At 44.7% G+C, this 17,067-nt stretch overlaps 1 protein-coding gene across 3 annotated transcripts in view; it reads left to right on the forward strand.

Annotated features, from left to right (window-relative positions):
- LOC120043224 (zinc finger protein 585A-like) overlaps positions 1-15,509 on the forward strand; it is a 26,668-nt gene extending 11,159 nt beyond the window's left edge. Inside the window, exons 6-18 of one of the 3 annotated variants that reach the window (XM_038987873.1) lie at positions 4,575-4,896; positions 6,672-6,761; positions 6,877-6,972; positions 7,132-7,261; positions 7,490-7,640; positions 7,937-8,433; positions 11,471-11,689; positions 12,207-12,372; positions 13,221-13,379; positions 13,457-13,630; positions 13,877-14,243; positions 14,669-14,740; positions 14,841-15,509. In XM_038987873.1, coding sequence (XP_038843801.1) covers positions 4,575-4,896; positions 6,672-6,761; positions 6,877-6,972; positions 7,132-7,261; positions 7,490-7,640; positions 7,937-8,433; positions 11,471-11,689; positions 12,207-12,372; positions 13,221-13,379; positions 13,457-13,630; positions 13,877-14,243; positions 14,669-14,740; positions 14,841-15,087 — 2,690 coding nt within the window. In that variant the 3' untranslated portion in view covers positions 15,088-15,509. The remainder of the gene's footprint in view (positions 1-4,574; positions 4,897-6,671; positions 6,762-6,876; positions 6,973-7,131; positions 7,262-7,489; positions 7,641-7,936; positions 8,434-11,470; positions 11,690-12,206; positions 12,373-13,220; positions 13,380-13,456; positions 13,631-13,876; positions 14,244-14,668; positions 14,741-14,840) is intronic. The other 2 variants (XM_038987874.1, XM_038987875.1) reach the window with 2 other exon arrangements.
- Positions 15,510-17,067: the final 1,558 nt, after the last annotated feature.

Here is a 17,067-nt window from a genome sequence, read left to right on the forward strand (position 1 = left end):
CTCCTTATTGGATACCAGGAAGATACAAGCCCAAGTCCCCTCCTTATTGGATACCAGGAAGATACAAGCCCAAGTCCCCTCCTTATTGGATACCAGGAAGATACAAGCCCAAGTCCCCTCCTTATTGGATACCAGGAAGATACAAGCCCAAGTCTCCTCCTGATTGGATACCAGGAAGATACAAGCCCAAGTCCCCTCCTTATTGGATACCAGGAAGATACAAGCCCAAGTCCCCTCCTTATTGGATACCAGGAAGATACAAGCCCAAGTCCCCTCCTTATTGGATACCAGGAAGATACAAGCCCAAGACCCCTCCTTATTGGATACCAGAAAGATACAAGCCCAAGACCCCTCCTTATTGGATACAAGGAAGATACAAGCCCAAGACCCCTCCTTATTGGATACCAGGAAGATACAAGCCCAAGTCCCCTCCTTATTGGATACCAGGAAGATACAAGCCCAAGTCCCCTCCTTATTGGATACCAGGAAGATACAAGCTCAAGTCCCCTCCTTATTGGATACCAGGAAGATACAAGCCCAAGTCCCCTCCTTATTGGATACCAGGAAGATACAAGCCCAAGTCCCCTCCTTATTGGATACCAGGAAGATACAAGCCCAAGTCCCCTCTTTATTGGATACCAGGAAGATACAAGCTCAAGTCCCCTCCTTATTGGATACCAGGAAGATACAAGCCCAAGTCCCCTCCTTATTGGATACCAGGAAGATACAAGCCCAAGTCCCCTCCTTATTGGATACCAGGAAGATACAAGCCCAAGTCCCCTCCTTATTGGATACCAGGAAGATACAAGCCCAAGTCCCCTCCTTATTGGATACCAGGAAGATACAAGCCCAAGACCCCTCCTTATTGGATACCAGGAAGATACAAGCCCAAGTCCCCTCCTTATTGGATACCAGGAAGATACAAGCCCAAGTCTCCTCCTTATTGGATATCAGGAAGATACAAGCCCAAGTCCCCTCCTTATTGGATACCAGGAAGATACAAGCCCAAGTCCCCTCCTTATTGGATACCAGGAAGATACAAGCCCAAGTCCCCTCCTTATTGGATACCAGGAAGATACAAGCCCAAGTCCCCTCCTTATTGGATACCAGGAAGATACAAGCCCAAGTCCCCTCCTTATTGGATACCAGGAAGATACAAGCCCAAGTCCCCTCCTTATTGGATACCAGGAAGATACAAGCCCAAGTCCCCTCATTGGATACCAGGAAGATACAAGACCAAGTCTCCTCCTTATTGGATACCAGGAAGATACAAGCCCAAGACCCCTCCTTATTGGATACCAGGAAGATACAAGCCCAAGTCCCCTCCTTATTGGATACCAGGAAGATACAAGCCCAAGTCCCCTCCTTATTGGATACCAGGAAGATACAAGCTCAAGTCCCCTCCTTATTGGATACCAGGAAGATACAAGCCCAAGTCCCCTCCTTATTGGATACCAGGAAGATACAAGCCCAAGACCCCTCCTTATTGGATACAAGTCCCCTCCTTATTGGATACCAGGAAGATACAAGCCCAAGTCCCCTCCTTATTGGATACCAGGAAGATACAAGCTCAAGTCCCCTCCTTATTGGATACCAGGAAGATACAAGCCCAAGACCCCTCCTTATTGGATACAAGTCCCCTCCTTATTGGATACCAGGAAGATACAAGCCCAAGTCCCCTCCTTATTGGATACCAGGAAGATACAAGCTCAAGTCCCCTCCTTATTGGATACCAGGAAGATACAAGCCCAAGTCCCCTCCTTATTGGATACCAGGAAGATACAAGCCCAAGTCCCCTCCTTATTGGATACCAGGAAGATACAAGCCCAAGTCCCCTCCTTATTGGATACCAGGAAGATACAAGCCCAAGTCCCCTCCTTATTGGATACCAGAAAGATACAAGCCCAAGTCCCCTCCTTATTGGATACCAGGAAGATACAAGCCCAAGTCCCCTCCTTATTTTTATTTATTTATTGGAACCAGGAGAATGAGGGTAGGGCTGCCTTATTATCGACTCTCAACCAATCATGCTATTTTGTTTGTATTTTCGCATTGTTCATAACTTGTTTTGTACATAATGTTGCTGCTTCCGTCTCTTGTGACTGAAAAGAGCTTCTGGACATCAGAACTGGGATTATTCACCTCAAATTGGACCAGGAGTTCTTCTTCAATGAGTCGGACAACGGGACATTAAAAACAGTATTATCTTATGTTTCACCGAGTCGTGGCTGAACAACGACGTTAAGAACATACAGCTGGCGGGTTATACACTATCGGCAAGGCAACAGTAGCCTCTGGTAAAACCCGGGGCGGGGGCCTATGCATTTATGTAAACAACAGCTGGTGCAGTGAGTGGATATAAACCCTTGGTCTTACCCCATTCTACTTTAGTATTACATTTAATATGTTTTTAAACACAGATACCATTTGAAAAAATGATTGCACATTATTACAGTTCATCCAGAGGAACATCAACCTGGATGAAGCCTCTGTGGTGACCATCAGGAGATATATATTCCTCATCAACCTGGATAAACCCTCTGTGGTGACCATCAGGAGATATATATTCCTCATCAACCTGGATGAAGCCTCTGTGGTGACCATCAGGAGATAGATATTCCTCATCAACCTGGATGAAACCTCTGTGGTGACATCAGGAGATAGATATTCCTCATCAACCTGGATGAAGCCTCTGTGGTGACCATCAGGAGATAGATATTCCTCATCAACCTGGATGAAGCCTCTGTGGTGACCATCAGGAGATAGATATTCCTCATCAACCTGGATGAAGCCTCTGTGGTGACCATAAGTAGATAGATATTCCTCATCAACCTGGATGAAACCTCTGTGGTGACCATCAGGAGATAGATATTCCTCATCAACCTGGATAAACCCTCTGTAGTGACCATCAGGAGATAGATATTCCTCATCAACCTGGATGAAGCCTCTGTACTGACCATCAGGAGATAGATATTCCTCATCAACCTGGACGAAGCCTCTGTACTGACCATCAGGAGATAGATATTCCTCATCAACCTGGACGAAGCCTCTGTACTGACCATCAGGAGATAGATATTCCTCATCAACCTGGATGAAGCCTCTGTGGTGACCATCAGGAGATAGATATTCCTCATCAACCTGGATGAAGCCTCTGTGGTGACCATCAGGAGATAGATATTCCTCATCAACCTGGATGAAGCCTCTGTGGTGACCATCAGGAGATAGATATTCCTCATCAACCTGGATGAAGCCTCTGTGGTGACCATCAGGAGATAGATATTCCTCATCAACCTGGATGAAGCCTCTGTGGTGACCATCAGGAGATAGATATTCCTCATCAACCTGGATGAAGCCTCTGTGGTGACCATCAGGAGATAGATATTCCTCATCAACCTGGATGAAGCCTCTGTGGTGACCATCAGGAGATAGATATTCCTCATCAACCTGGATGAAGCCTCGATATTATTGTGGGAGCACACCCAGCAGCCAAATATGGCAATTTTCAAGTCAGTGTTACAATACTTTTCTCTACGTTACCAGCTAGGCTATGTCAATGCTACCACTTTTCTCTACGTTACCAGCTAGGCTATGTCAATGCTACCACTTTTCTCTACGTTACCAGCTAGGCTATGTCAATGCTACCACTTTTCTCTACGTTACCAGCTAGGCTATGTCAATGCTACCACTTTTCTCTACGTTACCAGCTAGGCTATGTCAATGCTACCACTTTTCTCTACGTTACCAGCTAGGCTATGTCAATGCTACCACTTTTCTCTACGTTACCAGCTAGGCTATGTCAATGCTACCACTTTTCTCTACGTTACCAGCTAGGCTATGTCAATGCTACCACTTTTCTCTACGTTACCAGCTAGGCTATGTCAATGCTACTACTTTTCTCTACGTTACCAGCTAGGCTATGTCAATGCTACCACTTTTCTCTACGTTACCAGCTAGGCTATGTCAATGCGCTAGCTCTAGATGTAAAGACACTAGGCAGATCTCTAAGTTAAGTAACGATAGCAGAACTAACGATTCACAACAGCACTAATGTTATATGTCCTTTCAATATAGAAACATTAGCTGGCGCAAAACACTTACTCTGCTGTTATCTGTCTTCTTCGCTGGTTTAGGATGTCTTCTCCAGTTGATCTTCAGGATTACAGTCTCAAGGCTGTTTAACTAGGAACATACACATTTTCCCCGCATTCGAGGGTGCGGGGCATGTAGAGATCAGGAAATCAACCTCGCTCCTCTCTGAAGCTCGTTGTAGTTTTCAAAAAAACGTGGTTACCCCCAAATATGCCACTGATGGTAAAAATCCGGATACAACAAAGAATACCTAGCTTTGGATCTACAGTCCTACAGGTTCATAACGTGATCTGGACAACAATGTTGAGGTCCAAAATGGCCATAGAGTTCCTTTTTATTTTAAGTCCAAAAATGGATGTAGCAACTGCAGATTCTAGCTTTTTTAAATTTTATTACTCATTACCCTTTGACCTTCAGCTCTCATGTTAAGTTAGTTAGTTATGGTTTAGTATATTTAACCCAAACTATTGTCCTCATCCACACAGGAAACAGTTCCAACAACCACCACTCTGAGACTACTGAGGAGAGTCTCCCTGCAGCCGTAGAGCATAAACAGCAACACCATAAACAGCATCACAGCTGTCACAGAAGAGCCCACCCCTGCCCTGTGTGTGGAAAGGAGTTTCCCATTGCATACAAGCTACAAGTCCATATGAGAATCCACACTGGAGAGAAGCCTTACTCCTGCTCTGTGTGTGGGAAGAGCTTCGCCCAGAAGGGGAGCCTGACGCTCCACCAGATCGTTCACACCGGAGAGAAACCTTACTCCTGCCCCGACTGCGGGAACACCTTCTCCCAGATGATCAGGTGTGTTGTTGTTATCAGCGTAGACCAGTGTCGTATTAATTAGTGCACAAACGTTTTGCAAAGGAAAGCGAAAACAAGCGTTTCTTATTGAACAACTACAGGTCATCTCTTCTCTGTTACGGCCGTGTGCATCCTTTTGGTTCCTAGTGAATACAACCCTGGTCCGTCCTTTTTAGCCTTTCTAGCTCAGGGGTTCCGCTAGCGGAACACCCACAACATTCCACTGAAAAGGCAGCGCGAGAAATTCAAAACATTTTTTTTTTGAAATATTTAACTTTCACACATTAACAAGTCCAATACAGCAAATGAAAGATAAACATCTTGTTAATCTACCCATGGTGTCCGATTTCAAAAATGATTTACAGTGAAAGCACAACATATGATTATGTTAGGTCAGAGCCAAGTCACAAACACACACAGCCATTTTTTCAGCCAACAATAGGAGTTAGAAAAAGCAGAAATATAGTTAAAATGAATCACTAACCTTTGATTATCTTCATCAGATGACAGTCATAGGACATCATGTTATACATGTATTGTGTGTTTTGTTCGATAATGTGCATATATATATATATATATATAAAACAAATCTCAGTTTACATTGGCGCGTTACGTGCAGTAATGTTTTGATTCCAAAACATCCGGTGATTTTGCAGAAATACTCATAATAAACATTGATAAAAGATGCAAGTGTTATTCACAGAATTAAAGATAAACTTATCCTCTATGCAACCGCTGTGTCAGATTTCCCCCAAAAAATTACGGAAAAAGAATAATCTGAGAACGGCGCTCAGAGCACAATCCAGCCAAAGAAATAGCCGCCATTTTGGCGTCAACAGAAGCTACAAAAACACTATAAATATTCACTTACCTTCGAATAACTTCATCAGAAGGCACTCCCAGGATTCCCAGTTCGACAATAAATGACTGATTTGTTCCATAAAGCCCATCATTTAGCCACTTGTTGTTAGCATGTTCAGCCCAGTAATCCATTTTCATGACGCACGAGCAATCCCTCCAGACAAAAACTCAAAAAGTTCCATTACAGGTCGTAGAAACAGGTCAAATGATGTTTGCAATCCATATTTAGGATGTTTTTAACATTAATCATCAATAAGGATCCAACCGGAGAATTTCATTGTCTGAAGAAAGAGCATTGGAACGAGAGCACTCTCTCTCGTGAGCGCGCACAATGAGACCAAGAATTTCGGCAGACCACTCAGTAAAATAGCTCCTATGAGCCCCTCCTTTATAGTAGAATCATATAACCAGAATCTAAAGACGGTGACATCTAGTGGAAGCCCTAGGAAGTGTTTGCTCATCCATAACTAAAAGGGATATCATTTGGCACTGTTTTGAAAATCGAGTTCTCACTTCCTGTTTGGATTTCTTCTCAGGTTTTTGTCTGCCATATGAGTTTTGTTATACTTACAGACATAATTCAAACAGTTTTAGAAACTTCAGAGTGGTTTCTATCCAATAGTAATAATAATATGCATGTATTACCATCTGGGACATAGTAGGAGGAAATTCAGTTTGGGCACGCAATTCGTCCAAAGTGAAAATGCTGCCCCCTGTCCCGAAGAAGTTTTAAGTATATATATATATATATATATATATATATATATATATATATATGTATGTGTATTTAGTTTGGCATATGCCATTTGCATGCTCATGGAGTTCATTGGTTCGTTTTGACTCGCTGCTATGTGGGTGTAATAAAACTTGAACTACATATAACTAACTTGTAACTTATCTTTATAATTGATCAGCCTGAAGAGACACCAACTGCTGCACACGGGAGAGAGACCGTACCGCTGCTCCGAGTGTGGGAGAAGCTACACCCAGCAGAGAAACCTGAGGTATAAACTATGCTTTTTATTTATCAATTCTAAGGTTTATAGGGTCATTTCAAGTAGTCAGAAGTGTTTTTTTATTTAAATTAAAAAAAAAAAATCTATTTTGATCTTATCTTAGGGCCCACCAGCTGAAGCACACAGCAGAGAGACTTCACCGCTGCTCTGTGTGTGGGAAGAGCTTCTTCACACCCTCAGGACTCAGGGATCACCAGAGGTTAGTATGGACTTGAATCGATGATTTCACTATTTTTGTAATCTCTTTTATTTGATGTTCCTTTATTAATTGCCTTCTGTTGTTTTTTTGATCTCCTTTATTTCATTGTTAAGCGTTGTGATTTTAAATACACGTTAAATAAAGTTTGATTTGATTCAGGTCTCACACAGGAGAGAAACCATTCCTCTGCTCTGTGTGTGGGAAGAGCTTCTCACGGCCTGGTCTCCTGAGAGAACACCAGCAGACTCACACAGGAGATGGTGGACAGGTGGAGCGAAACCGCAGCAAGGTGTGAGACAATTATAGCTACGTCCCAAATCGCAATAGCCTGGGCCTTGGGAATAGGAAATAGGGAATAGGGTTCCATTTAAATTATGACTGACAGTGCTTCAAGTGTTTCAAGAGGAGACGTCAATATTCTGTCATCTAGGGAACCTTCATAGGTAGTTAGGGCCAAGAGCTTTGTTATTCCTATCTTGTTTTAAAAAAAATATATTTAATTAAATTTCCATTCTAGGACCCTGGTGACCGATCGAGCCCCAAACCCAAAGAGTCCCTTGGTAAAATTCTGGGACTGAAAAAGGGGACGGAGGCGAGAGAAGAGGATGAGGAACTTGGTGGTTTGATTAATTCCGACGGAGAGGAAATTGGTCACGATTCTCTTTCTAGTAAGAGGCAGAATGATGACGATTTTTGATTGAGCTCTTCATTGTTGAAGGATGCGTCCCAAAAATGGCACCCAATTCCCTACATAGCACTACTTCTGACCAGAGCCCTTTAGGGAATAGGGTGCCATTTGGGACACAGCCTGTGTGTGTTAGTTAGTCGGTCAGCTAGTGTTAGCATAACGGCTAAGTATTTGTTTAACCTGCTCTACACTTTTGCCCATAGGGCTCTATGTCGGGGATAGGGAGTCATTTGGGGACGCAGATCCATTGTTTAACCTCTCCACTTCTCCACACAGGAAAAAGCCCTGTCCCAGTCTTTGTTAGCGGTGAGATTCCCTCGACATCAGCAGAACCTGAACAACACCAACAAATCCAGGAGAAACGATGCAGAACCAAGAAGCCTCACCTCTGCTCGGTGTGTGGAAAGGAGTTCCCTAAACCATCGAAGCTAGTTGCACATCTCCGCACACACAGTGGAGAGAAACCCTTCCGCTGCTCCGTGTGCGGTAGAGGTTTCTCCACAGGGGGTATCACCCTACAGAGACACCTTCTGACACACACAGGGGAGAAACCTTACCACTGCTCTGTCTGTGGGAAGAGGTTCATCCAGCGAGGGAATCTGTTAAAACACCAGAAGGTACACACCGGAGAGAAACCTTACTCCTGCTCCGTGTGTGGACGGAGTTTCCCTCGATTTGAGCGTCTGAAGGACCACCAGCGGACACATACAGGAGAGAAACCTCAATCTTGCGATGTCTGTGGGATGAGGTTCTCCTACGCGTCCTCCCTCAAGGTCCTTTACCCATTACTACCACACTTCCCTACATTGTTTTTTTTATCACTCAAATCTCATTTTATTTGTCACATGCTTTGTAAACAACAGGTGTAGACAACAGGTGTAGACTAGATACACAATGAGTAACGATAACTTGGCTATATAAGCACAATGAGTAACGATAACTTGGCCAGTACCGAGTCCATGTGCAGGGTTACGAGGTAATTGAGGTAGATATGTACATGTAACTAGGAATAAAGAGTAACAAACTATTTATTAGTCTTATGTCTTGGGGGGGTAGAAGCTGTTCAAGGTCCTGTTGGTTCCTGGTGCATCGGTACCGCTTGCCGTGCATTAGCACAGAGAGCAGGCTTTCTGCCTGGTATAGAGGTCCTGGATGGCTGGGAGCTTGGCCCCAGTGATGTACTGGGCTGTACGCGCTACCCTCTGTAGTGCCTTGCAGTCAGATGCCAAGCAGTTGCCATACCAGGCAGTGATGCACCCAGTCAGGATACTCTCGATGGTGCAGCTGTAAAACCTTTTTGAGGATCTGAGGACCCATTCCAAATCTTCTCAGCCTCCTGAGGGGGGAGAGGCGTTGTCGTGCCCTCTTCACGAATGTGTTCTGTGTTTGGACCATGATAGAGCCTAAGTGATGTGGACACCGAGGAACTTGAAGCTCTCAACCTGCTCCACTACAGCTCCATAGATTGTGAATGGGGGAATGTTCAGCCTTCCGTTTACTTTAGTCCACTGTCAGCGCCTTTGTCATGCTGACATTGAGGGAGAGGTTGTGGTCCTGGCACCACACTGCCAGGTCTCTGACCTCCTCCCTATAGGCTGTCTCATTGTCGTCGGTGATCAGGCCTACCACCGTCGTGTTGTCAGCAAACTTAATGATGGTGTTGGAATTGTGCACGGCCAAGCAGTCGTGGGTGAACAGGGAATACAGGAGGGGACTGAGCACACACCCCTGAGGGGCCCCCGTATATATATATACGTATGTATATATTACAGACTGGCTCAGGGAGAGATTGCAAATGTAAGTGAAGACACTTGCCAGCTGGTCAGCGCATGCTCTGAGTATGCATCCTGGTAATCTGTCTGGCCCTGTGGGCATAGTGAATATTAACCTGTTTAATGGTCTTACTCACATCGGCTACAGAGAGTGTGATCACAGAGTCGTCCTGAACAGCCGGTGCTCTCATGCAAGGTTCACTGTTGCTTGCCTTGAAGTGAGCATAGAAAGCATTTAGCTCGTCTGGTAGGCTCGCGTCACTGGGTAGCTCTCGGCTGTGCTTCCCTTTGTAATCTGTGATAGTTTGCAAGCCCTGCCACATCCGTTGTGTGTCAGAGCCAATGTATGAGGATTCGATCTTAGTCCTGTATTGGCGCTTTGCCTGTTTGAGGGTTCATCGGAGGGCGTAGCAAAATTTCTTATAAGCTTCCGGATTAGAGTCCCGCTCCTTGAAAGCGACAGCTCTACCCTTTAGCTCAGTGGGGATGTTGCCTGTAATCACTGGCAGCAGAGAACTGGAAGGAAAGGCGGCCAAATGAGGTGTTGGCTTTGGGGATGATCAGTGAGATATACCTGCTGGAACGTGTGCTACGGGTGGGTGTTGTAATCGTGAACTGAGATAAAGCGGAGCTTTACCTAGCATAGACCTATAGATGACCTGGAGCCAGTGGGTCTGGCGACGAGTATGTAGCGAGGGCCAGCCGACTAGAGCATACAGGTCGCAGTGGTGGGTGGTATAAGGTGATTTGGTAACAAAACGGATGGCACTGTGATAGACTGCATCCAGTTTGCCGAGTAGAGTGTTGGAAGCTATTTTGTAGATGACATCGCCGAAGTCGAGGATCGGTAGGATAGTCAGTTTTACTAGGGTAAGTTTGGCGGCGTGAGTGAAGGAGGCTTTGTTGCGAAATAGAAAGTTGATTCTAGATTTCATTTTGGATTGGAGATGTTTAATATGAGTCTGGAAGGAGAGTTTACAGTCTAGCCAGACACCTAGGTATTTATAGTTGTCCACATATTCTAGTTCGGAACCATCCAGGGCGGTGATGCTAGTCGGGCGGGCGGGTGCGGGCAGCGAATGGTTGGAAAGCATGCATTTGGTTTTACTAGCGTTTAAGAGCAGTTGGAGGCCACGGAAGGCGTGTTATATGGCATTGAAGCTCGTTTGGAGGTTAGTTAGCACAGTGTCCAAGGAAGGGCCAGAAGTATACAGAATAGTGTCGTCTGCGTATTCATGAAGCCGGTGACTGATGTGGTAAACTCCTCAATCCTGGAACATATTCCAGTCTGTGCTGAAGAGAAACAGTCCTGTAGCTTAGCATCCACTTCATCGGACCACTTCCGTATTGAGCGAATCACTGGTACTTCCGGTTTGAGTTTTTGCTTGTAAGCAGGAATCAGGAGGATAGAGTTCTAGTCAGATTTGCCAAATGGAGGGCAAGGGAGATATTTGTATGCGTTTCTGTGTGTGGAGTAAAGGTGATGGTAGAAATGAGGTTAAACAGATTTGAGTTTCCCTGCATTTAAAGTCACCGGCCACTAGGAGCGCCGCCTCTGGATGAGCATTTTCGTTTTCTTGTTTATGGCCCTATATTGGTAAATAGTGTGGTCTACAGCTTATCATGAGGTTTTCTAACTCGGGCGAGCAGAACCTTAATTTTAGAGATCGAGCAAACAGCTGTTGTTAAGAAACACACACCTCCCCCTTTGAGCTTACCTGACGCTGCCGTTCTGTCCTGCTGATGCATAGAAAAACCAGCTAGATAATCCATATCTTTGTTCAGCCACGACTCAAACATCGATATTCCAGTTCTTCAGGTCCCGTTGATATGATAGTCTCGAAATGGAGCTCATCCAGTTTGTTCTCTAGTGATTACACGTTCGCCAATAGAATGGTAGAGGCGGATTATGTAAACCGACGTAGTTCACTAGTTATCTCCACATTCCCTTTTCCCTACATTCTTTCTATCCCTTTAATGATGTAGAGTGAGTTGTGACCCGTCTAATATATATTTTAATTAAATTCTGACTTGACAGGTCCATCGAAGAATGCACACCGGGGAGAGACCTTACCAGTGCTCTGTCTGTGGGGAGAGCTTCAACTCAACAGCAAACCTGAGGAAACACAGACAGTCCCACACTGGAGATAATGGGTCTGCTACCATGAAGAGGGGTCGGCTCCTGAGGTCGTCCCACACTGGAGAGGGGTCTGCTGCTGTTACTGGAGGATTTCAGACTGCTGGAGGTGACGCTCAGGTAAATCATCAGACTATACCTGTGGACTATTCAAACCAGATGGGGGAATAGGACGTCACTGACAGGATTCATTTATTGATTTTTGGCTACAACATTTGTACAGTTTAAAAGTACAAAGAAATGCCAGAGGATAAAGCATTTTATAAACTGGGTGGTTTGAGCCCTGAATGCTGATTGGCTGACAGCCGTGGTATATCAGACCGTATACCACGGGTATGACAAAACATTACATTTACTGCTCTAATTACATTGGTAACCAGTTTTATAATAGCAATAAGGCAGCTTGGACGTTTGTGGTCTATGGCCAATATACCGCGGCTAAGGGCTGTATCCAGGCACTCCGAGTTGCGTCGAGCGTAAGAACAGCCCTTAGCCGTGGTATATTGGCCATATACCACACCGCCTCGTGCCTTATTGCTTCAAAATACACTTATTTCCTCAGAGTCGGATGGAATACCTTTTTTAAACTAAACTTGTCTCTTAACTCAACGTACTGTGTGACTCCTCTGCCATTTAGGGAACCGTCGTCAAAGATAAACGCTCTCTTGGTCCTGACCAAGGCCACGGTGAAGGCTGCTGTCAAACATCTACCTTATATATCCATAGTAAAGAAGAGGAGGAGGAGGAGGAAGTGGGTGGTTTGATCAATTCCGAAGGAGAAGAAGTTAATTGGGATTACCTCAGTAAGTAAAATATTATTGGTGACAAAAAAACTAACAGAATTACAGAAGAACAATGGCACCAGATGGTTGTTGATGTATTGGCTGAATCCTACATAGTGAACTAGATGGATGTTGATGTACAGGCTGAATCCTACATAGTGAACTAGATGGTTGTTGATTACAGGCTGAATCCTACATAGTGAACTAGATGGTTGTTGATGTACAGGCTGAATCCTACATAGTGAACTAGATGGTTGTTGATGTACAGGCTGAATCCTACATAGTGAACTAGATGGTTGTTGATGTACAGGCTGAATCCTACATAGTGAACTAGATGGTTGTTGATGTATTGGCTGAATCCTACATAGTGAACTAGATGGTTGTTGATGTACAGGCTGAATCCTACATAGTGAACTAGATGGTTGTTGATGTATTGGCTGAATCCTACATAGTGAACTAGATGGTTGTTGATGTACAGGCTGAATCCTACATAGTGAACTAGATGGTTGTTGATGTACAGGCTGAATCCTACATAGTGAACTAGATGGTTGTTGATGTATTGGCTGAATCCTACATAGTGAACTAGATGGTTGTTGATGTACAGGCTGAATCCTACATAGTGAACTAGATGGTTGTTGATGTACAGGCTGAATCCTACATAGTGAACTAGATGGATGTTGATGTACAGGCTGAATCCTACATAGTGAACTAGATGGTTGTTGATGTACAGGCTGAATCCTACATAGTGAACTAGATGGTTGTTGATGTACAGGCTGAATCCTACATAGTGAACTAGATGGTTGTTGATGTACAGGCTGAATCCTACATAGTGAACTAGATGGTTGTTGATGTATTGGCTGAATCATCAGGTCCTGGATCTACAGCATTGCAGGGCCCGAAGTCAGTTTCTGAAAAGTTTGAGAACCAAGTTGAAGATGAAGAAGATGGTGATGATGTGGAAGAAGAGAAAATTGGTGGTCTGATCAATTCAGACGGAGAAGAAATTGGTTGGGATCGTCATCGTATCAGTAAGTGATAGAATGTTGACAGTTAGAATTTTAATGATTCATTCGTTATCTAACCCCATACCGTTTCATCAACACAGGACAGAGTGTCAGGCGTCCTTCTGACAGCGAGGAGAGTCCCTCCGCATCAGGAGAACCTGAACAACACCAGGAGAATCACAACAACACCAAGACCAAGTCTCACCACTGCTTTAGATGTGGGAAAGACTTTGCCAACATCTCTAACCTACGGCGACACCAGAAGAGACACTCAGGTTGTTGTCTCCACTGAGTGCCTCTTAAATGATGAGTTCTAATATGGAATTCCACATGACGTTCTTTGATTCCTTTTCATTGATAGGTCGTTGTGACCATGTAGAATTCACTTTGTTCCAAATGGCACCCTATTCCCTTTGCAGTGTGCTACTTTTGACCAAAGCCCTATGGGCTCTAGTGAACCACCAAGGGAATAGGGTGTCAATTGGGACACTGCCCTAAATACTGTAAATCTGACTTGACAGAAGAGAGTTCCGAACACAGATCCGACAGCGAAGCCAGCAAGTCCCACTGCTGCCCAGAATGTGGAAGAGACTGTAAGAAGCTATCAGCTCTACATAAACACATGAAGATCCACACAGGAGAGAAGCCGTACCCTTGCTCCGTGTGTGGGAAACAGTTCCGTGAAAGAACAGCCCTCCGAGACCACCAGAAAGTGCACACGAGAGAAAAACCTTACCCTTGCCCCGACTGTGGGAAAAGGTTTGCTCACTCAGGAGCTATGAAGAGACACCTGCTGACGCACACCGGAGAAAAACCTTACTCCTGCTCTGTGTGTGGGAGGAGCTACACCCAGATAGGGCGACTGAGAGAACACGAGCGAACACACAGGTTGGTTCTATGTTAAGTTTAGATGTTCTACTGTTTAGTCTTTGCTGGCTCCTTTTTAGTCTGACTATCTTGTAGTATTAGTCATACACTTTTATTAGTCATATATTTGGGGGCTTTTTTTAAAAAGCATTTCTACCGCTGTTGCTGATGCACATCAGATCTGGGCCACAAAACTTCTCAGAGTAGAAGTGATGATCTAGGACCTGTCCATATAATCTTATTCATTATGATCTAAAAGGCTAAACTGATCCTAGATCAGTACTCCTACTCTGAGAGGTGTTGTGAATACGGGCCCAGCTCGTTTGTCAAATAATTGGGCAAAAGATCAGAATTAGGCTGCCTGAGCAAAAGTAACCTTGGTGATTTCTGCGTGTAATAAAAAGTGGTCTACACATAAAATGCATTTATTATTATTATTATTACAGCGAGGAGAAACACGACTGTTCCATCTGTTGGAGGAGCTTCTCCAAAGCTACGGCCCTCGTCGCTCACTTCAGGTAAAGCACTTTGGGACAACAACTGATGTTTAAACGGGCTTTATTAAATACATTTGTGATACACTGATTAATTCATGAATTTATGTTTTGATTGATTCAGGACCCACACTGGAGAGAGACCCTACAGCTGTGAGGAGTGTGGGAAGAGCTACGTACGAACCCAGAACCTCCGAGCCCATCAGAGGAAAAGTCACAACAGCTCAGTACCAAACCCTGGGACTGGGACAGGGCAAGACCTGGCTGCAGGGGTGAAGAGTGAAGAGGATTCTGTTAGTATCAGTGATGAAGAGGAGAAGGAGTTGATGCTGGCAGGGTGGAGGAAAACGACGACTAGCCTTACACATTAGGACAGATTCCTCTTTGTGCTGACCATCTCTAGACACCGAATGAATACAATGGACCAAAACAAGGACCAGCCAACCACATAGGATTTTCTGCATCCAAAATGATACTCTATTCCCTAAATACCAGGTCCTGGTCAAAACTAGTGCACTACATAGGGAATAGGGTGTCATTTGGGATGCAGATAGTCTTTGTGGTGATGATCTGTAGACATTGCTGCGGGGACTTGCTAACCAATAGAATGGACTGTAGTTCTAAATTCCACCAGAGGAGAGCAGCAAAGTCGGACGAAAATTATTAGTGTTGAGAAATTGAGTTTGATCTAAAACATACACTACATGACTAAAAGTATGTGGACACCTGCTCATCTAACATCTCATTCCAAAATCATTGGCATTAATATGGAGTCGGTCCCAACTTTGCTGCAATCAGCCTCCACTCTTCTGGGAAGGCTTTCCATTAGATGTTGGAACATTGCTGCAGGGACTTGCTTCCATTCAGCCACAAGAGCATTAGTGAGGTTGGGCACTGATGTTGGGCGATTAGGCCTGGCTCGTAGTCTGCGTTCCAATTCATCCCAAAGGTGTTCGATGGGGTTGAGGTCAGGGCTCTGTGCAGGACAGGCAAGTTCTTCCACACTGATCTGAACAAACCATTTCTGTATGGACCTCACTTTGTGCACGGGGGCATTGTCATGCTTAAACAGGAAAAGGCCTTCCCCAAACTGTTGCCACAAAGTTGGAAGCACAGAATCGTCTAGAATATCATTGTATGCTGTAGCGTTAAGATTGGTGGCAAACTTTACACCACTCTGCACGACGCTTGGTATTGAGCATGGTGATCTTAGGCTTGTGTGTGGCTGCTCGGCCATGGAAACCCATTTCGTGAAGCTCCCGACAAACATTTATTGTGCTGATGTTGCTTCCAGAGGCGATTTGGAACTCTGTAGTGAGTGTTGCAACCGAGGACAGGCGATTTGGAACTCGGTAGTGAGTGTTGCAACTGAGGACAGGCGATTTTTACACACTTCAGCACTCTGCGGTCCTGCTCTGTGAGCTTGTGTGGCCTACCACTTGTGTGGCTACCACTTTGCGTGGACTACCACTTTGCGTGGACTACCACTTTGCGTGGCCTACCGCTTGTGTGGCCTACCGCTTTGTGTGGCCTACCGCTTTGTGTGGCCTACCGCTTTGTGTGGCCTACCGCTTTGCGTGGACTACCACTTTGCGTGGCCTACCACTTTGTGTGGCCTACCGCTTTGTGTGGCCTACCGCTTTGTGTGGCCTACCGCTTTGTGTGGCCTACCGCTTTGTGTGGCTACCACTTTGCGTGGCCTACCGCTTTGCGTGGCCTACCGCTTTGCGTGGCCTACCGCTTTGCGGCTGAGCCGTCTTTGCTCCAAGAAGTTTCCACTTCACAATAACAGCACTTACAGTTAGTTGAAAGGTGGCATCCTATGACGGTGCCACATTGAAAGTCACTGAGCTCATCAGTAAGGCCTTTTTTACTAGTTTGTCTATGGAGATTGCATGGCTGTGTGCTCGATTGTAAACACCTGTCAGCAACGGATGTGACTTAAATAGCCGAATCCACTAATTTGAAGGGGTGTCCACATATTTTTGTATATATAGTGTATAGAAGGGTTGTCTTAAAAAATGTTAAACTGCATTGTTGGTTAGGGGCTCGTAAGTAAGCATTTCACTGTAAAGTCTACACCTGTTGTATTCAGCGCATGTGACTAATAACATGTTATAGTCACGAAAATGATGCGTGCAAGTGGATGGTGCGGAAGGCCATGAGTTGTTATGATTCTGAACGTCATATAGCAAGCAACAGTGACAAGAAGCTGCCATAGTTTCACCTTGTTCTCGATACCATGTCTTGTTGTGACTGATGTCTCATCTACGCTAATATGGCTAAAATTCACTAGCTAGCTAACCAACAACTGTAACGATATATTTGAGCGATTTGAACAAGTGTATTTG

Source organism: Salvelinus namaycush, unplaced genomic scaffold (assembly GCF_016432855.1).
Source record: "Salvelinus namaycush isolate Seneca unplaced genomic scaffold, SaNama_1.0 Scaffold88, whole genome shotgun sequence".
Taxonomy (NCBI): Eukaryota; Metazoa; Chordata; class Actinopteri; order Salmoniformes; family Salmonidae; genus Salvelinus; species Salvelinus namaycush.